Here is a 22,167-nt window from a genome sequence, read left to right on the forward strand (position 1 = left end):
GAAACTGGTCATGGGGGTGTGACTGGTATGTGTATGTGTGAGAGACAGAGAGACTGGTTGTGAGCCCTAAGGAAGAGGACCACGAGTACAGAGCTTCAGCCACTACTGCTTCTGGTGTGTGCTACTGGCCTGCATGAAAGAGGAGTAGGAGAGCTGCTGGAGGGGGTTAGTAAAGGTGGCTTTTTATTTTTCTTGATTGACTGCCATTTTAATTACTGCATATTATGTGATGTGTCTGCTGTTTTGAAATATTTTATTGGTGTTTGGACAATTTTAAATAATTTTTATGAGTTTTTAATTGTTGGATATTATTCTTTTCATAGTTGTTGTGAAACATTTATTCTGCTTAGTAGTATAGTTATACAATTATTTCTGTGTTGGGATCTATAGCTGCTTGTCTATTTCTGTTTTCCTAGCTGCTTGTCTATTTCTGTTTTCTGTATTGGCGTTTATGGCCTGATTTAATATTTGTAGTGTGGCTTTTCATTGACAGGGTTGTTACTGTTTGAGTGCATTCCATAATACAGGTGCAACTGTGTGTGGATTAGTTGATGTGCATTACTGCAGATCCTGGGAGTATGTTAGGTCGGTTCTGTGTATGAGACCGAGATGAGGTATTTTACTAGCATGTAAGCATTTGTATCAGTCTTATTTGTTGTATTTTTTCAAGAGGACATGCATTGGTGATAAACTGCTGTCTTTTCATAAGTAGGGCTATTGAGTCTGGTAGTAGAAGGAGTTTGTGTTGCTGTTACTGAGATGACACTAGAACCAGAATATCATTTTTGTATGGTGAGTTGTACAGGGAATGTCATAATTCTGCTTTACATCCATAATTGTGGGTCAGGGGGGTTCCTGTAGATGCAAACTGTACTTTTACATTTAGCCCTATGATGGTCATGTGTTCAGTGTGTCACGCATGTGAGAACCATCTGTCAGGTGTGTCCTGACAGAAAAAAGGTTGAGAATCACTGGTCTAGGATATCGCAGAACATGTGGAAACCACGGGTCTGCTTAGAGAGTAAAGGTAGAGACAGATATAAGGGTGAACATGCATAAGCATAAGGCAGGAACCAAATTTAGATAGAGAAGAGTCATGAAATAAATCTGTGAAGTTGGAAGGGGGGGTGAAATCTATTGATAATGTAGTCTCATGATTGAGAGCTCTGGTGGCTGTTGGAAGAAAGGAATTGTTTGCCATGGAGTCTAGGTGAAGGCCTATCCGAATAGCCAAGCCTTTACTTTCTTCTGGAAGGTAAAAAGCAGAGTTGCTTACCTGTAACAGGTGTTCTCACAGGAAAGCAGGATGTTAGTCCTCACATATGGGTGACATCATCAAAATGGAGCCCATCACGGAATACTTTTGTCAAAGTTTCTAGAACTTTGACTTGGCACACTGAGCATGCCCAGCCTGCCACCAACCCTGCATCCAGCAGGGGTCCCCCTTCAGTCATAAGCGAACCCAACTCCGCGGGGTGGCAGGCGGGTTTCATGAGGACTAACATCCTGCTGTCCTGTGAGAACACCTGCTACAGGTAAGCAACTCTGCTTTCTCACAGGACAAGCAGGATGGTAGTCCTTACATATGGGTGAATAGCGAGCTGAGGGTGCCCGAGTAAATGTACCAAAAGCACCCAATGACGTGCAACAGGCACAACATCAGGGGTAAGTTTGGTTAAGAGGGCAGCCTGAAAATCCCAGTGGGCCGCTGGAAGGAAGTTGGGTTATTAAGCTGAGAATAGATGCGCAGAACAGACTGGCCAAAAATGGAATCTTGCCTGCCAGTCTTGTCCAGGCAATAATGAGCTGCAAAGGTATGGAGAGAACTCCATGTAGCAGCTTTACAGATGTCAGTAAGAGGCACCAAACGGAGGTGTGCTACTGATGTTCCTGTAGCGGAAGGTCTGCTTGTTGGTAGCAGAAAGAAATACAGTCCGCTAGCCAGGAGGATAGGATCTGCTTGCCCACCGGAATTCCCAGTTTGGTTTTATCGAAGGAGACAAACAGCTGGGTGGACTTCCTTTGGGCTGCAGTGCATTCCAGATAAAAGGCTAAGGCACATTTGCAGTCCAAGGAATGGAGCGCTTGCTCACCTGGATGCGAGTGGGGTTTTGGAAAGAAAGTGGGTAGTATAATGGATTGATTCAAGTGAAACTCAGATACTACCTTTGGTAAAAATTTAGGATGAGTGTGAAGCACCATTCGGTCATGGAGAAATTTTGTGTAAGGTGGGTATGTTACCAACGCCTGTAGCTCACTAACTCTGCAGGCTGACGTTATAGCTAGGAGAAAGAGCATTTTCCAAGTGAGATAACACAGCTCGCAGGAATGGAGAGGCTCAAACAGAGGTTTCATGAGCTGTGCTAATACCACATTGAGGTCCCAAGCAGGGGCCGGAGGGTGTAGTGGGGGCTTTAGATGTAGTAAACCCCTCATAGAGTGTGCCACTAAGGGTTGTGTCGATATCGAGACGTCCCTTATACCTTTATGGAAAGCGGCTACCGCACTGACATGAATTCTAATGGAGGAAGTTTGTAGACCAGACTCTGACAGGTACCAGAGGTAGTCTAGGAACTTCGTTGTGGGGCAGGTAAAGAGATCTATCTCCTTTGATGTGCACCATAAGGAAAACCTTTTCCATTTGGAATGACAAATTTCCTAGTAGAAGGCTTTTGTGAAGCTACGAGGACATGGGCTACAGAGTCCGAGTGGTTGCAATATTAGCCTTTCAACATCCAGGCTGTCAGCGACAGGGCCTGGAGATTCGGATGACGCAGCTGTCCTTTGTTCTGAATTATCAGCACAAAATCTGCTCCCAGGCGAATAAAAGGATAGACTGAGAGGTCGCGTAGGATGGGAAACCAAACCTGACGCAGCCGGTAAGGGGCTATGAGAATCATTAAGCCCTTGTCCTGCCATAACTTCACGAGAGTCTCGCTGATGAGTGGAAGTGGAGGATAGGCATATAGAAGACCCAGTGATCATGAGAGGGTGCAAGCATCCCTTGGTGGTGTCCCTTAGCTGCGATGTAGTGAGCAGAAGTTCTCTACTTTCCGGTTGTGAATTGACGCAAAGAGATCTATATGCGGATAACCCCAGCACTGGAAGATTTTCTCTGCTACAGTGGGTTTTAGGGACCATTCGTGGGAATGAAAGGTCTGACTCAACTTATCCACAAGTACATTGTCCACGCCTGCCAGGTAGGTCACTCTCTGGGAGAGAGCCCAGGCCCATATCTGCGCTGCCTCCTGACATAGCAGGTACGAGCCCGTTCCACCCTGTTTGTTGATGTATCACATCGCTACCTGTTGTCTGTTTGGACCAGGATTCTCTTGTCGGATAGGCAATCCCGAAAAGCCATCAGGGCATACCTTATTGCCCTGAGCTCCAGAAAATGTATTTGATGTTGTGATTCTGCTGCAGACCAGGTTCCCTGAGTTTGCAGGCTGTTGACAAGGGCTCCCCAACCAAGGTTGGAAGCATCCGTTGTCAGTGTGATTTGAGGTTCTGGGGATTGAAAAGGTAGTCCCTTGAGAAGATTGGACTCTTGAATCCACCAAGCTAGCGAGAGACGGAGCTGCCTGGTGACGTCGACAATGCTGGACATTGGATGGTGGGCCTGAGCCATGGGAGTTACATGCACAGAGGATGCCCTGTGACTCTAAGGTTAGTAAATGACGAGCCGTTGTGGATTGATGAGTCCGCACTAGTTTCACAAGGGTTGCAATAGTGTGCGCATAATCCCTTGGGAGAAAAGCTTTTGCCTGTATAGCGTTTAAGTCCGCTCCAGTGAAAGAGAGGATCTGTGATGGAACCAGATTGGATTTTGGATAGTTTACTAGAAATCCGAGTTGATAGTAGCTGTAGGGTTAGATATAAGGAGGTCAGAACCTTCTTCTCGGATGGTGCCTTAGCAACCAATCGTCCAGGTACAGGTAGACATGGATGCTCTGTCGTCTTAGGTACGCTGCTACTACTGCCAGGCACTTTGTAAAGACTTGAGGTGCTGATGCTAGGCTGAATGGGAGCACTCGATACTGGAAGTGTCTGTGTCCGACTAGGAAACGGAGGTATTTTTTATGAGACTGTGTTATCGCTATATGTGTGTATGCGTCTTGTAGGTCTAGAGAGCAAAGCCAATCTCCATTTTGAAGAAGAGGGAGTAGGGAGCCCAAGGTTACCATCCTGAACTTTTCCTTCTGTAGATGTTTGTTTAAGGCACGAAGATCCAAAATTGGATGAATGCCTAATTTGTTTGGTATTAGGAAATATCAAGAATAGAACCCTTGTCCCCGTTGTGGAGGAGGCACTGGTTCTATTGCCCTGGATCGGAGGAGGGTTGTTAGTTCCTCCTCCAGAAGTGGTGAGTGGTCAGGTAAACCCCACCCCGTCCGAGGTGGAGAGTCCGATGGCACTGCCCACTGGCAGAGACAGTAGTGGAAGTTGACAGTTGCTCTCTAGCTGGGAGTCAAAACCCTGAAGCAGGGCCAGGTTGCGGAGCCAGTTGGGCTTTTTGAGGCCTTGATTGATGGGCCTGAGGTTTTTGGTATGGCCTGGTTGGGCAACTGCGAGATGGAGGAGGATAATACCTACGAGCTATATAGATTGTCCTCTTAGCCTCTCTTCTGAACAGCCATTTAGAAGTAGAGGGAAAATCAGAGGGTACAGCAGAGAGCTGGCGCAATGACTCATGGTGGTCCTCGAGCTGTGCGACAGTCTCCTGGATCTTATCCCTGAATAAGTTATTGCCTGCACAGGGGAGGTCTGCCAACCTCTCCTGAACTTTGGGTCGTAAATCTGAAGACTTCAGCCAGGCCCATCTCCTGGCACTAATCCCCGCTGTAGACACTCTAGAAGCAGTGTCAAAGATGTCATATGCAGCTCGGACCTTGTGCTTGCCAGCATCGAGGCCTTTCTTAAGCATGGAGTTTAGCTGTTCCTGAAACTCCTCTGGAAGGGAATCAGAGAAGTCTTGTATCATCTGGAAAAGTTTTCTTGTGTACTGTGTCATATATAGCTGGTAGGCAGCTATACGTGAAATTAGCATGGAGCCATGGAACACTCGACATCCCAAGGCATCCAGAAACCTTTGTTCTTTCCCTGGAGATGTAGAAGAATGAGGCCAAGTTCTCCTTGCCTTCTTTTGAGCGGACTCCACTACTACAGAATGGTGAGAGCTGGGTCTTTTGGAACCCAGGAGCTGTTTGAGCCAAATAGGTGGCGTCTGTTTTCCAGTTCACCGGTGGTACAGTACCTGGATGTTCCCAGTTACACTGGAGAAGTTCAAGAAGAACTTCGTGAACCGGTATACTGGTATGGACATAACCTCCTTGGGGGCATCTACAAACTGGAGTACCTCAAGCATTTTGTTTCTGGAGTCTTCCTCTGTTTGAAGCTTAAAGGAAATGGCTTCTGACATTTCCTTAATAAAGCTTATGAAGGACAGATCCTCTGGAGGGGAACGTCTTCTTTCTTCAGGAGGAGATGGCTCCGAGGGAATATCATCAGAATCCTGGGTGTTTGAGGAATCATCAGACCAGGGTTGGTATGGCTGATCTCCAGCATCGGTTGGGCCTCCTGATGGAAGGAAGAGGCCTATTCCAGCTGGATCAGGTCATGGCACTGATGGGATTGGAGGGGGCATCGAAGGTATCGGAGGAGGCACCAATGAGGGTTGATGCAGCACCGAAGATGGGAGAGGCACCGATGGAATCAGCGACTTTGATGGACGTCTTGATGGCCCCGGAATTGGTTCTGGCATCGACAATTCCTCATCCTCCGATGACAGGGGAATCGGTGTCGATGGTGTCGGACATATCGGTGTTTTCGGGGGCACCGGTGGAAGAGCCCCGATAAGCGTGTCCAATCTGACCAGTAATGGAGCCAGCATCGTGGGCACAGGATTGGTGTCCGAGATCGGAGTCGGTGCCAGTGTTGAAGGAGACAGAAGACCCTGTAGTGCTTGGATTACTGCCTCTTGAACCCTCCGGTTCAATTCCTCGCGGAAACCTGGTGCTTGTAACACCAGTTTCGGAGTAGGCTGCACAGGTGTCGCCAGAGGGTCCACCGGTGAGAGTGAAGTCTTGGCTCCCAGCACCACTGAAGGTGGGGAACGCCTCTGTGTCCTGGGCAAGGAGGAAGATGGAGGCTCCTGTGCGTGGGCTTTTTTCCTCGGTGGCTCTGCCGATGCAGACGTTGAGGCCTTCCCTGGGTCTGCTGACTGAGCCTTCCGATGCTGATGCCGGTGCTTCTCCCGGTGCTCAGCCCGGTCTTTCTCCGGCGCCGAGGACAAAGAGGTGGACGATTTTGAAAGGGATCCAGCCGGGCGAGAACCACTGGTGCCCAGTTGGTGTCGAGAGGTTGAAGGTGATGGTGCTGATGACGTCGAAGTCTTCGATGGAGTAGGCTGCATAGCCTGAAAAAGAAACTCCATTTTCTCTAAGCGTGCCCTGCGGCCCTTAGGGGTCATTTGGGCACAATTGGTACATGTCGTGACGTCGTGGTCAGCCCCCAAGCATAAGACACATACCTTATGCGGGTCCGTGATGGACATCGTCCTCGGACAATCAGGGCACCGACGAAAGCCCGTCGCCATGGTTTAAAGAAAAATGTAACCGCAGTACGGTCGGTGGCCGTTATTTATTTATATATATTATTTATTTTTAATTTTTATATACCGGTGTTCCTGTATAAAATACATATCGCACCGTTAGGCCTTGAAGTAGAAGGACCGTCGGCAACCGACCACGAAAACTAGGTAAAGCCTTACCTAATGTTAACGGATACCGATGGTTGATAGGGGGACCCCGAATAGGGTGAAATTTGTTGAAATATTTTGAGAAAATTCCGTGAGAAAATTCCTATCAGGAATATCAGAAGAGCTCCTCAAACCATGTGGCTACTGCTGCATGGAAAAAAAAGAGACTGAAGGGGGACCCCTGCTGGATGAAGGGTTGGTGGCATGCTGGGCATGCTCAGTGTGCCAAGTCAAAGTTCTAGAAACTTTGACAAAAGTATTCTGTGATGGGCTCCATCCTGATGGCACCCATATGTGAGGACTACCATCCTGCTTGTCCTGTGAGAATAAAGATTCAAGGCAAAGGAGTAGCAGTAATATGTTCAATAGTTTTGGGGCATAGCAGATGAATGTATGAAGTATTAAACAAGTTAATCCAGCAAGTGCTGGGCAGGTGCCCTGGATAGGACAGCACAAGTTCTCTTGTAGGAGTGTAGAAGAACAGATACTGAGACATACATTCAGGGTTCAGGCATTTGAAGACTAGGCAATGTGTTTGGAACTGAATCCTGTATTTGACTGGCAGCAGTGAAACAGACTTAAGGATTGGTTTTATGTGGTCTTTTGCTTTGGCCCCAGTCAAACTTCTGACAGCTATACTCTATAAAAGTTGTAGGCATTTGAGAATATATCATGAGATGCAGTAGTCAATGCAGATGGTGCTTAACGCATGTATAATGGTGGCAATGTTATGTTTGTCAAAGTAGTTGCGCAGTTGGCAAATCTGGCACAAATGCATGGAGGAGGTCCTTACCACCTTTAAGATATATGTTTCTACTGTAAGGTTGCAGTTGAGTTGAACCTTCAGACTTCCTACTGAGTCTATAAGTTGTAAGAGGGTTCCTGCTAGAAAGGGTAGAGATACTAAGAGATGGCCTTGTCTGCATAGCTGGAGGAATTCTGATTTCAAGGGGTTAAATTTCAGTTTGTGATTGTTGAGACATTGGCCTACTTCTGTGAGAAAATTAAGATCAGCAACTGGTGAGGCTTGGTCCAATTCCAATTGAATTCAGAGTTGGATGTCATCAGCAAAAAGGTGATATTCAATATTGAAGGACTGCATAAGGTTGCAGATTGGACTGCTGAGCCTTGAAGATTGGAAAATAAAGCCAGGGTTGACTCCCATAGATGTTTAATGAAGCAGAAAGAGTTCCTGGCTTTCTTCAGACAAGGCATGATCCAGGTCTGAACAAGCTTAATGTGTGCAAGTCTGGCAGTAAAAGAATAAACCCCTGGCTCAATAGTTAGGAATGAATTGTCAAAAGGGGTTTTCCATAAACATACAATAAAACAAAACCTTTTGAAAAAGAGCCCCTCTTTAGAATCTAAATACATTTGAATGCACCATTCATACTATTAACATATAGAAAAAGGCCCAATCACTATAACAGGTTCACAAAAGCAGTGCAGATTTCTGCCAGATTACTGACCTGGTATCTTTTTGAATTGTTTTCAAATTGCTTCCTTTTCCCCATGGCAGCTAGTGGAGAGTGTTGCTGGCTCTGAACTAGTACTTTATTCTTTTAAGAGAAAATCAGCACTGCACATAAGATTTATTACTACAGCCATTCTAACATACCTATCTTAAGAAACAGAGATTTAAACAAAATGTAAAACACTTCAATATGCTAAAACAAATATTCTGAAAAAGCATATTTGTTTATAAATCCCCACCCCCACCTACTGAAGACACTATTATTAAAGTCTAAACCAGAATTGAGTTTTGACTTAACTATTTGTAAAATACTGCTGATTTGGAAAGTGTGAAATATAGATCGAAGGATGGTTAGAACAGAAGGGATACCTGTTGAAAATTTTAAACTCATTTAACAGCTGGGGAACAGCCAGAAGGCCAGCAATGTGTACTAAGCACCTCCCAAAAACCCAGAGTTTTGTTTCACTTGGGAACTAGCTGTCTTTGCTAAATAAGTCAGCATTACTAATATGGCTCAACTTTTTAAATTTCTTGCAGAATTTTTCTTAAGGAGTTGGAAAATTGTACAGAAAACCCAGATTCACTGGGTAGATGCTTTCTAAAAAGGGTAAGTAAGCATAATGCACTTCTACAAATCTAAAAAATATATAGTATTCTGAAACCTTAATGTAAGTTACATCTTGGTAAAACAACTTCACTTAAAGCAGCAATATTAGCTACATTTTTTTTTAAATATCTTGTCTATTTCATGGTTCTATCATTTCACTGTTTACCCTTATTCCTTGGCCACTTTATCCTAAAGTATTCCTGGTGTACATCCTCCAACTGATTGGACTCTGCTGAAAGTGAGCCTAGGACTAGAACCACCTCGCAGGGGTCCTGATGTAATATTCGCCCGGTCAGAAGGTACTGGGACTCCTAGGTTCCGGTCAGAAGGTAATGGGATTCCTTCCTGCGGGTGTAAATCTGATATTCTGGAAAGGAGATGTGAAAGAGTAATTTACTTGTCCATAGCCATCACAGAAATAAAGAAAACTTTCACCAACAATGCCACTTGGCCCAAGGGCCGATGAGCTTTCTGGCTAGACACTGGAGGTGGAACATCATCTTCAGATATGAGGATGGAATCTCCTTGCACATCCTTTGTAAAATCTGTGTTAAGAACATAAGAAAATGCCATACTGGCTCAGACCAAGGGTCCATCAAGCCCAGCATCCTGTTTCCAACAGTGGCCAATCCAGGCCATAAGAACCTGGCAAGTACCCAAAAACTAAGTCTATTCCATGTTACCATTGCTAATGGCAGTGGCTATTCTCTAAGTGAACTTAATAGCAGGTAATGGACTTCTCCTCCAAGAACTTATCCAATCCTTTTTTAAACACAGCTATACTAACTGCACTAACCACATCCTCTGGCAACAAATTCCAGAGTTTAATTGTGCGTTGAGTAAAAAAGAACTTTCTCCGATTAGTTTTAAATGTGCCCCATGCTAACTTCATGGAGTGCCCCCTAGTCTTTCTACTATCTGAAAGAGTAAATAACCGATTCACATCTACCCGTTCTAGACTTCTCGTGATTTTAAACACCTCTATCATATCCCCCCTCAGCCGGCTCTTCTCCAAGCTGAAAAGTCCTAACCTCTTTAGTCTTTTCTCATAGGGGAGTTGTTCCATTCCCCTTATCATTTTGGTAGCCCTTCTCTGTACCTTCACCATTGCAATTATATCTTTTTTGAGATGCAGCGACCAGAATTGTACCCAGTATTCAAGGTGCGGTCTCACCATGGAGCGATACAGAGGCATTATGACATTTTCCGTTTTATTCACCATTCCCTTTCTAATAATTCCCAACATTCTGTTTGCTTTTTTGACTGCCGCAGCACACTGAACAGACGATTTCAATGTGTTATCCACTATGACGCCTAGATCTCTTTCTTGGGTTGTAGCACCTAATATGGAACCCAACATTGTGTAATTATAGCATGGGTTATTTTTCCCTATATGCATCACCTTGCACTTATCCACATTAAATTTCGTCTGCCATTTGGATGCCCAATTTTCCAGTCTCACAAGGTCTTCCTGCAATTTATCACAATCTGCTTGTGTCATCTGCAAATCTGCTTGTGTCATCTGCAAATTTGATTATCTCACTCGTCGTATTTCTTTCCAGATCATTTATAAATATATTGAAAAGTAAGGGTCCCAATACAGATCCCTGAGGCACTCCACTGTCCACTCCCTTTCACTGAGAAAATTGTCTATTTAATCCTACTCTCTGTTTCCTGACTTTTAGCCAGTTTGCAATCCACGAAAGGACATCGCCGCCTATCCCATGACTTTTTACTTTTCCTAGAAGCCTCTCAGGAAAAGTAAAACGTCATGGGATAGGCGGTGTTAGGAACTTGCTAGCTATCAAGAACACCACAGAGCAGATGGGATCTGCTGTATCTGGTATATCTCGGCATAGGCCTTGTACCTGTAAGCATGATGGTATCATAGTCCTAGAAATTGGAGGGGATAAGTGCAGTTTATCTCCTTCTGACCCTGAAAATCCCATGTGCATGAAAGTTCCTGGTGGCCTAGTAAGCAGCTGCTTCGGAAGCTCTACAGCTTGCTGTGTCAACGATATACCAGGTTGTTCCGATGCTCAAGGCATCGAGAGAGGAAGCATCAATGGTGTGGAGGCTGAATACATCATATGCTCTAGGGCCCAATGCGAAGACTGTGCCGGGGCGTTTTGCATCAATGGCGCTGGGGCTCAATACACTGGAGAATGATGCGTCAGCTACATAGCCGTGATGAAACTTGATGCTTTTTCAGCAGCAAATTGCACCACCAGCTCTGAAGAATGGCACTTCTTTTTAGCAGCAGTAGTTCACGCATTTTCTGTTTGCTCGACCCCAAGAATTTAGCTTGTTCTGCTAAGGGGGAAGACTTCCTTGAGGCGCTCCTGATTAACTCAGCACTCAGGAAGCCAGAGAAGGCTCCGCGCTGAGAGGAGGATAGACTACAGTTCTTGAGAGACTTATGTAGTTCCTTCATTTTCCAGGCCCTGGATTTTTGGGAATGTGAAGATATCCAGCCATAGTGGTGCCTGGTTCTGGTTCTATCTGAGGCAGCAGTAACAGATGTCATGTGCACTTCTAATAGGCAGTTTCCTATCGCATATATAACCTTTGATGCCTTTGGGCTTCTTGGAGCTATAAAGCATGTGAAGAAAATTTTTCGTTTTTTTTTAAACAGCAATGAAAAGTGCTGTTTTGGGGGGGGGGGGGAGAGCTACTGAAGCAGCGAGGCAACATACAAGAACAAAATAGAGAGCTAGGGTACATGTCTGTGCTAAAACTCGAACAAAAAAAGACTGAAGGGGCTCATGAGGCAATGCCCAAGCGAGAATTCCTACAAGTGCGCAACAGAGCAAAATCTCTATCAGGCCAATGCAATATCGTGTGCTGAGCCTAACACACAGGTTAAAGAGTGCTTGGATGCACGTTTTTTGGAAGCAATAAGGGGATTAGCTCGTCCAAACCAGCATGTAGCTAATAGCACTCATCACATGTAAATTCATGTTGATGAGGCTATTAGCTATTTCCTACTTATGTAAAAAATAATGTTTGTCCAACGCGCACATTTTTACTCTCAAAAATTAACAGCTTCCCCGGAGCAGGCGTTAAGTCCTGAGGAGCCCCTAAAGTTAAAAGAAAAACCGAAAATATTGCTTTTCTCTAGTTCCTCCGACTTAATATTGTGGTGATATTAAGTCGGAGGAACTGAAAAAAAGAGAAAGCAAGTGTTGCTTACCTGTAACAGGTGTTCTCACAGGACAGCAGGATGTTAGTCCTCACATATGGGTGACATCAGAGAATGGAGCCCAATCACAGAACACTTCTGTCAAAGTTTCCAGAACTTTGACTGGCCCCTACAGGGCATGCCCAGCATGGCACTAACCCTGCAGCCAACAGGGGTCCCCCTTCAGTCTTGTTAAAAAGCTACAGGTAGTGCCGAAAATAAAATAATAAAACATTACGAACCCAACACCGCGGGGCAGTGAGCGGGTTTCGTGAGGACTAACATCCTGCTGTCCTGTGAGAACACCTATTACAGGTAAGCAACATGCTTTCTCACAAGACAAGCAGGATGGTAGTCCTCACATATGGGTGAGTACTGAGCTGAGGATGTCCGAGCATGCACCAAATGCACCCAGGCGTGCAAGGCACTAGGCCTGGGATAAAATTTAGCCAAGGGCATCCTGAACCCCACCGGGCAGGCGGAAGGGTGTTGATACATCACGTTGTAAATAGGTTGCGCAAGACAGACTGGCCAAAGATGGAGTCTTGTCTTCCGGCTTTGTCCAAGCAATAAGTATAGAGAGAACTCCAGGTGGCAGCCCTGCAAATGTCAGGAAGTGGCACCGATCGTAGGTGTGCTACTGAAGTCACCATGGCCCTCACAGAGTGTGCCTTAACACGATCTTGAAGTGGAATGCCTGCTTGCTGGTAGGAAAAGGATATGCAGTCCGCTAACCAGGAGGAGAGAGTCTGCTTGCCCACAGGCTGCCCCAATTTGATGGAATGGAAAGAGACAAACAATTGAGTGCTTTTCCTGTGGGCAGCTGTACGGTCTAGGTAGAACGCTAGAGCCCATTTGCAGTCAAGGGTATCCAGAGCCTGCTGTCCTGGATTGGAATGGGGCCTGGGAAAAAATGAAGGTAGTATAATGGATTGATTGAGATGAAACTCCGAAACTACCTTAGGTAAGAATTTAGGGTGAGTGCGGAGTACTGTCTGGTCCTGCAGAAGTTTAGTGTAAGGCAGATAGGTAACTAGAGCCTGTAATTCACTAACTCTGCGAGCCTAAGTGATTGCCAAAAGGAAAATCACTTTCCATATGAGATATCGAAGTTCACAGGATTGAAGAGGCTCGAATGGTGGTTTCATGAGCTGACCCAAAACTAGGTTGAGGTCCCAAGAAGAGGCCGAAGGATGCAGAGGAGGCTTGAGGTGAAGCAAGCCCTTCAAAAAACGTGTTACGAGGGGTTGTACTGAAATAGGAATGTCCCCGACACCTTTATGGAAGGCGGCAACCGCACCTACATGTATCCTGATGGAGGAAGTTTTTAGACCTGACTCTGACAAATGCCAGAGATAGTCCAGAAACTTCGTGATTGGACAGGTAAAGGGGTCAAGGGACTGAGAAGAGCACCATGACGTAAACCTGTTCCATTTGAAAGAATACGATTTTCTCGTGGAAGGCTTCCGTGAAGCAATCAGGATATGGGAAACCGGCTCAGAAAGGTTAAGTGGCTGAAGGATTAACCTTTCAACATCCATGCCGTCAGGGACAAGGCTTTTTTATTTATTTTTTATTTATTTTTATTCGTTTTTATATACCGTAATTCGGTTTAGCCATCACAACAGTTTACAGAATCAAAACAACAATCAGATAAATTATACATAGTTGCAAAAGAAGAAAACAATAACAATAGTGAAATGATAGGTAGAGGGGGATGTTGGGGTGAAAGAGGGGGAGAAGGGAAAGATGTAAAAAAGGAAAGTAACAAAAATAGTATTAATTCATCTTAAAGGAGGGCTTCATATTAAATTTCTGAAATTGTAATACTTAAGGTTGATGCCATTTGTAGTTACTGTTTTTTCTTGTTTGGGTTTGAATGGTTGAATTGATGGTAGAAGGATTGTTGTTAAAGATGATCATTGATGTAGACTGTATGGAAGAGGAAAGTTTTTAGGTCCTTCTTGAACTTTTTTATGTTAGATTGAGTTCTTAAATAAGGTGTTAGAGAGTTCCATTTTTTTGGGGAAGCAATGGAGAATGCTCTGTTTCTAGTAGTTGATAGTCGAGCATCTTTAATGGGAGGAATTTTTAGACAAGAAGTGTTGTTAGATCGACGATTTGTTCTGGTATTTTGTGGAGTGATTTTTAAACCAGTGTGTTTATGATGATCGGCATGTATTAATTTGTGAGTGATGATCAGGATCTTATAATCTACTTGAGATTTAATAGGAAGCCAATGGAGCGACATTAGTATTGGGGTGATGTGAACATATTTTTTTGGTCCTGTTAAAATTCTAGCTGCTGAATTCTGAAGAATCTGCAGAGGTTTAAATCTTGTTGATGGGAGGCCAATCAGAAGAGAATTACAATAGTCTATTGTTGAGAAAATTATAAGTTGCAAAATGGTTCTGAAGTCCGTTGAATTTAAAAAAGGTTTTAAACGTCTGAGAACTAGGAGCTTATGATATCCTTCTTTGATTTTAGCTGTTATGTGTATATTGTAGTATAGGTTCCTATCCATGATAACTCCAAGATTTCTGGCATGATTGACAGGGGTAATAAAGTTGATTTGATTGTTAGTGATGAATTGAGGTGGTGGAATTAAGTTGGGTTTTTTGTTCATGATAATTAATTCAGTTTTATCAATATTAGTTTTAAATTTGAAAGGAGTTGTTTTAGTGCATCAAGAATCATGGAAGTATCTTTGTATGTTTCATCAATGGATTTTTTTTATAGGAATAAGAAGTTGTATATCATCTGCATAGAGGTAGTATGTTATTTGAAGATCATCTAGTAGTTGGCAGATTGGTAAAAGGTAAATATTAAAGAGAGTAGCAGATAATGCAGATCCTTGTGGTACTCCAGTTTTGAGGTCAATTTTCTTTGATATGTTATTATTGAATGAGACTTGGTAGCTCCTGTTGTTAAGAAATGATGTGAACCATTGTAGAGTATTGCCAGCTAGACCAATTTCTGATAATCGGTCTGGAAGTATTTGATGATTTGTAGTATCGAATGCTGCGGAGAGGTCAAGTAATACAAGTAAGTATTGTTTTTCATTGTCAAAACCTCTTAATATGGTATCATTTAATGAAAGAAGGAGCGTCTCAGTATTGAGGTTTTTTCTAAAACCATATTGGTTTGGAGATAATATATTGTTTGATTCAAGGTATTCATCAAGTTGTGAGTGAATTACTTTTTCTATTATTTTGGCAATGAAGGGAAGGTTTGAAATTGGGCAGTAATTAGATAGAGCATTTGGGTCAAGGTTGGTCTTTTTTAGGATAGGTTTATTATAGCTGACTTAAGGGAATTTGGGTATGAACCTTCAGTAAGAGATAGGTTGATGATCTTTGTGATTGTATTTGTAATAGTAGATTCAATATTCTTTAGGCTTGTAATATGGATGCTATCTAAAGGATGGCTAGCCGGGTTCATTTTTTTGATAATTGATTGGATTTGGATAGTGGAAGAGGTTTCAAAAAGAGTCCAATTTGATTTTGCTTTTTTATTCAGAGATACAGATTGGGTATTAACATTGAGGTTTGATTGTATTAAGTTTAAAATTTTATTATTGAAGAATTCTGCAAAATCATCACTGTTGTGTGAAGTACAAGTAGTTTTTAGAGTTATTTTTGTGAGCTTCTGCACTATTGAGAAGAGCATTCTAGGGTTGTGGTGGAATTTAATGATTTTTTTTGAGAAATAATCTCTTTTTGCATTATTGATAATAAGTTTATATTGGGCTAGGTATGTTCGATATTTATTTAGGGTGGTTGCAGTTTTGTTTCGTCTCCATTCTTTTTCTTTCTTTCGAAGTTGACGTTTAGACGCTCTGATGTTATTATTATACCATGGATTATTGTGCTTTGATGGTTTGATTAACTTAGTTATTAAGGGATTGATATTATCAGCAACTTTTTTAATGATCTTAAACCAAGATGATACAGCTTCATCAGAATTTGAGAGATATTAGTCAGTTCTTCTTGAAGAGTTTCTTGAAGGAGTTCAGTGTTGAAAGGTGGTCGATAAGTTATTTTGTTTTGTGGGTATCGAGGAGGGGTAAGGATGGTATTAGAAGATAAGGTAGCTTGGATTAGGTGGTGATCTGACCAAGGTATTTCTGTGGTGTGGGTATTGATGTTGTGCCAGTCATTAGTATTGACGAATATCAGGTCAATTGTATGGCCTGCTTTGTGAGTTGGATTAACAACGATTTGTTTTAGCTGTAGTGAACCAAGTGCGTCAATGATGATTTGACAGGTTTTTGAGTTATTGATTAGGTCGAAGTGAATGTTGAAATCACCCAGGATTATGATTGGTTTGTTTAATGATATATTGTTCATGAAATATTCAATTAAAGGTGAGCAGTTTTTTTCAAGTACTCCAGGCGGGCAATAGACAAGGCATATTTGAAGTTTAGGAGAATCAAATAATGAGATTTCATATGGTGCAGCAATGTTTGTAGGACGGTGTGTCATCTGTAGTTCTTTTTTAGAAATAAACATTAAGCCACCTCCTTTTTTTCTTTTTCTAGGAATTGAGAATATGTTGTATCTATGGTTGTTTAGTTGATTGGTTAATACTGTATCAGTGTTTTTTAGCCAGGTTTCTGTTATTGCAATGAAGTCAGGTTTGGAGTCATAGAGCATGTCATTAAATAGTGGAATTTTTTTGAGAATAGAACGTGCATTGACTAGAGTGAATGAAAGAAGAAAATAATTTGAGTATTGGATGTAAATGTTGTTTGAGTTGTTTGAAAGTTGTTTTTTTGAATGATGAGGATTATAAGATATATGTTTCCTTTGGATTGGATGTTTTAAAGGAAATGTGATTTTTTTTTGGTTTTGGAATTTGCTTGCTGTGTCCATTATTCCTGAATGAAGATCCTTTTATTTTTGCGAATAGTTTTTTGTGAGAGAGATGACAATTTATTTAGAGATGTAAAAGTGAGGCGCTGAATGGGCTGCGCGAAGGGGCGCACAAAGGGGCTTGCTCCTTTGGATGCGCTCCTTCGGCACGCGATGCACGGCGCGCGGCACCTGGTGTGAGCGATTATTTCAAATATCTCACCCGGCTCCTCCTCCGACCTCAGGGGCACTTTGAATTTCCTGCTTCCGCTGGTATTCCTGTGCTGCCGACTCAATCAGCTGACCCTTGTTAACTGTGCACTCCGGTATCAGGTCTGGCGTCGCGATTGACTGTCACCAAGCAACCAGATTCTGTTGCACTAGAATTCAGCTTCACTTCTGTAATCCGGTACTTTTTGCTTTTTTTGATGTTTTTAACGCTTCCTGTAATCAGAGTGGGGCACCTGGGACTGAGAAGAGCACCATGATGTAAACCTGTTCCATTTGTAAGAATACGATTTTCTTGTGGAAGGCTTCCGTGAAGCAATCAGGATACGAGAAACTGGCTCAGAAAGGTTAAGTGACTGAAGGATTAACCTTTCAACATCCATGCCGTCAGGGACAAGGCTTGAAGATTGGGGTGGCATTGGCACCCGTCGTTTTGAGTGATTAGAAGCGGGTCCTTTCCCAAGGGAATGTGCCTGCGAATGGAGAGATCCTGAAGTATTGGAAACTACACTTGGCGCAGCCAGTGGGGTGCTATCAGGATCATGGTTCCCTTGTCCTGACGTAACTTTACGAGAGTCTTCGAGAGAAGAAGAAGTGGAGGGAATGCGTATAGGAAACCGGTTGCCCATGAGAGGGAGAACGCGTCTCTTGGCTGACAGTGTTGGCTGCGAGTGAGAGAGCAGAAGTCTACTTTGTGATTTTGAGGTGATGCAAAGAGGTCTCTATTTGAGGATAACCCCATTGGTGGAAGATCAAGCTCGCTACTGAGGGGTTGAGAGACCACTTGTGTGGTTGAAAGGTGCGACTCAGCTTGTCCGCCAACACATTGTCACTCCCGGCAAGTAGGTGGCCCTGAGGTACATCGACACAGAAGCTTCCTGACACAGAAGGTAGGAGCCCGTCCCTCCCTGTTTGTGATGTACCACATGGCCACCTGGTTGTCCATCTGGATCAGGATGACTTGATTGGAGAGACAATCCTGAAATACCCTGAGAGCATATCTGATTGCTCGTAGCTCCAGGAAATTTATTTGGTGTTTGGCTTCCTCTGGAGACCAAGATCCTTGTGTCTGCAGATCGGCCACATGGGCTCCCCATCTGAGGTTGGAAGCATCGGTGGTGAGAGTTATTTGAGGGTCTGGAGCCTGGAAGGGCAAGCCCTGGAGGAGATTGATCTGATTTTTCCACCAGGCAAGAGACAGGCGGAGTGAGTCGGTTACGTGGACAATGGTCGACAGGGGCTGAATGGATTGAGTCCACTGTAACCTTAGAGTCCACTGCATGACTCATGGCCAAACAGGCCATTGGAGTGACCTGAACTGAGGACGCCATGTGTCCCAGGAGGATGAGAAAGCGGTGTGCAGTCGTGGAGTGTTGAGACTGCAGCTGGTGTGCAAGAGACACGAGAGTGAGAGCTCGCTGTCGAGGCAGGAAAGCCTTTGCCTGCAAGGTGTCCAAGTCTGCCCCAATGAACGATAAGGTTTGAGATGGGACTAAGCAGGATTTGTCATAGTTGACGAGAAATCAGAGTGAAATTAGAGTGTGTAGAGTAAGATGTAGGGCCGACAGAGCAGCTTGCTGAGTGGGAGCCCTGATTATCAATCATCTAGGTAGGGGTAGATGTGAACACCTTGAGTTCTGAGGAAGGCTGCAACTACTACAAGGCATTTTGTGAAGACTTGTGGTGCAGACGCAAGGCCGAATGGAAGCACTCGGTACTGATAGTGCTTGGGGCCTACTAAAAACCTCAGGTATTTGCGATGAGATGGAATTATTGTGATATGAGTGTATGCGTCCTGGAAGTCTAGAGAGCAGAGCCAGTCTCCTCTTTGTAGAAGAGGAAGAAGAGAGCCCAAGGTTACCATTTTGAACTTCTCTCGCTGGAGGTACTTGTTGAGGGCATGTAGATCCAGAATTCGACAAACACCTCCCGATTTTTTGGGGATTAGAAAGTATCGGGAATAGAACCCTAGGCCTTGTTGTGAGTATGGCATTGGTTCTATTGCTCTGGACTGGAGGAGGAGGGAGACCTCCTGCTCCAGGAGCAGTGAGTGGTCAGATGTCCTCCACGTCAGTAGAGGTGGGGAGTCCGTTGGAATGGGGAGAAAGTTCAGATGATAACCTTGAGCAATTATCGCTAGGACCCACTGGTCTGAGATTATTGAGTGCCACCTGTTGTTGAAATGGCACAATCAACATCCCACTGGTATGTGGGGCAATGGAAGCTGGCTGCTGCTCTCTATGTAAGAGTCAAAAACTGGAAGCAGGGCCCGGCTGAGGGGCTGTTTGCGGTTTTTGTTTCCGTGTCTGACAAGACTGGGCTTTTTGAAACGGTCTCGTAGAACGGGTTCTAGTTGGTGGCGGGTAGGACTTCTTCGAGCGAAAGAATGACTTCTTAGAGTCTTTCCTAAAAGGCTGTTTTGAAGAGTATTCGGAAGGCATGAGAGAACAAATGCCAGGAAGTATTCAGAACCAATGTCAGGAAGTATTTCTTCATGGAGAGGGTGGTGGATACCTGGAACGCCCTTCCGGAGGAAGTGGTGAAGACCAAAACTGTAAAGGATTTCAAAGGGGCGTGGGATAAATACTGTGGATCCATAAAGTCTAGAGGATGTGAATGAAGAGAAGAGGCATAGGGGTGGCTTGAGGGAATGATGGCTACTACCTGGAGATGAATATCCTTATTCAATAATGCGACTCCAACATTGCTCTATGCTTCAACGGCAAGAGGAAATGAGGAAATGTGGGAAAAAGGATTTGCAACCACATAAAAGCAGGGTAGTAGCTTGCTTGTTACAGCGGTTACTACCCCAAACCAAAAAAATACCTGATACTTCACTTTCAACGCAAATCCAGCATAACTCTCTGCTTCAACGGCAGGGGAGGAAGTTTGACACTTCACATATATTCAGCATAGCTCTCTGCTTCAACGGCAGGGGAGGAAGTTTGACACTTCACACATATCCAGCATAGCCCTCTGCTTCAACGGCAGGGGAGGAAATTTTGACAATTCACACATATCCAGCATAGCCCTCTCCTTCAATGGCAGGGGAGGAAATTTTGACAATTCACGCATATCCAGCATAGTCCTCTGCTTTCAACGTCAGGGAAGCAAGTCTGATATTTCACTTTCAATGCAAAGCCAGCATAGCTCTCTGCTTTAACGGCAGGGGAGGAAGTTTGACACTTCACGCATATCCAGCATAGCCCTCTGCTTCAACGGCAGGGGAGCAAGACTGATACTTCACTTTCAATGCATAGCCAGCATGGCTCTCTGCTTCAACGGCAGGGGGGAATGAAGAAAGGTGGATCTATATTCAGGCAACAATCAACAAGGACTGAATTACATAGTCTGAATAAACAGATAAGCATGGGTGTAGCTTGCTTATTGCGGTGGTTAATACCCCTAACTAAATTAAGCTATTTCACTTAGATGCAGTTCCAACACTGTTCTCTACATTAATGGCAGGGGTGGAAGGGAAATAGAATAAAACAAAGGTTACTAAGAGCCAAGAGAAACAGATAAGTATGTGAGAGAGAAAAAAAAAAGTGTGAAAGCTTGCTGGGTAGACTGGATGTGCCGTTTGGCCTTCTTCTGCTGTCATTTCTATGTTTCTATGTTTCTGTCTCAGGGCCTCATGATGGTCCTTTAATTCCGCCACCGTCCGTTGAATCTGCTCACCAAACAGATTGTCTCCTACGCAGGGGAGGTCGGACAATCTGTCCTGAACTTTAGGGAGAAGGTCGGAAGACTTGAGGCAGGGCCATCGTCTTGCCGAGATAGCAGTTGCAGATACCCTGGTTGCAGTGTCAAAGATGTCTTAAGATGATCGTATCTCAAGCTTACCGGCCTCAAAACCCTTGTTGACTAGGGTTTGGAGTTGCTCTTGAAATTGCTGAGGCAGGGAGTCTGTTAAGTCTTGTATCTGCTTAAACAAGACCCTATTATATTGGGTCATATAGAGCTGATAAGAGGCAATTCTGGAGATGAGCATTGATCCCTGGAAGACACGGCGACCAATGGCATCTAAAAATTTCTGTTCCTTGCCTGGGGGAAAGGAAATGTGAGGTTTTGCTTTCCTTGCTCTTTTTTGGGCAGATTCGACAACCACAGATTGGTGATCCAATTGAGGTTTGCAAAAACCTGGAGCTGGCTAAACGAGATAGGTGGTGTCAGCTTTCCTGTGGACTGGAGCCACAGAGCCAGGATGTTCCCAGTTCTTTTTGAGGAGATCTAGAAGAACCTGGTGGATAGTGATGGAGATTATTTCCTTGGGAGCATCCAGGAATTGTAACAGCTCCATCATTTGATGCTTGTCATCTTGTTCAGTCTGCAATTGGAAGGGTACCAATTCAGACATCTCCTTCACAAAATATATGAAGGAAAGGACCTCTGGAGGAGAACGCTTTCTACTTTCAGTAGGTGGAGGTGGTGAAGGCAAATCATCGGTGTCTGGTGAAGAATCATCAATCCAGGTGTCATAGGGATCAGCACCTGCTCCTCTAGGGACTAGAGGAGGATGAGGCGGTGGGATCCCAGAAGGTCCTGGTCGAGGCTCCGAAGGACTCGAAAGAATAACTTGAGGCACCGATGAAGGCATCGAAGGCACCGGTGCAGACATCGAGGACATCGATGGATGGTTCGATGGTGCCGATGGATGCGTCGGCACCGATGGGTGGATCAGTAGCACCGACAGACATATCGGCATCGACGGCTGAGGCATCGGCAGAACTCCCGAAGGAGGGATGTGGAACGGTGTTTCTCCTCCCGATGACAACGCAATCGGGGAGGGCACCGGAGCCATCGGTGACCCGGGGTCCATCGGTGGAAAAGCGGCCATAAGCGCTTCCATCCTCGAGAGCAGCAGTGCCAACGCTGCTGGAATCGGGTCATGGTGGGTCCACAATTGGTACCGGTGTCGGTGCCGGAGGAACCTGGAGTCGATGCATCGCCTTGTCGATGGCCTCCTGAACCCATCCGGTCCAGTTCTTCTCGGAGACCTGGAGCAAGCAGCCCCGGCTCCAGAACAGAAGAAGGAGGCAGAGGCATAGCTGGAGGGACCACGGT

General features: G+C 44.4%; 1 protein-coding gene across 1 annotated transcript in view; it reads left to right on the forward strand.

The window, feature by feature from the left end:
- The window catches only part of MCF2L2 (MCF.2 cell line derived transforming sequence-like 2), a 774,003-nt gene that overhangs the window by 513,897 nt on the left and 237,939 nt on the right, over positions 1–22,167 (forward strand). Inside the window, 1 exon segment of the mRNA XM_029615373.1 lies at positions 8,769–8,838. Within this exon segment, the coding sequence (XP_029471233.1) occupies positions 8,769–8,838 (70 nt within the window).

Source organism: Rhinatrema bivittatum, chromosome 9 (genome assembly GCF_901001135.1).
Source record: "Rhinatrema bivittatum chromosome 9, aRhiBiv1.1, whole genome shotgun sequence".
NCBI lineage: Eukaryota > Metazoa > Chordata > Amphibia > Gymnophiona > Rhinatrematidae > Rhinatrema > Rhinatrema bivittatum.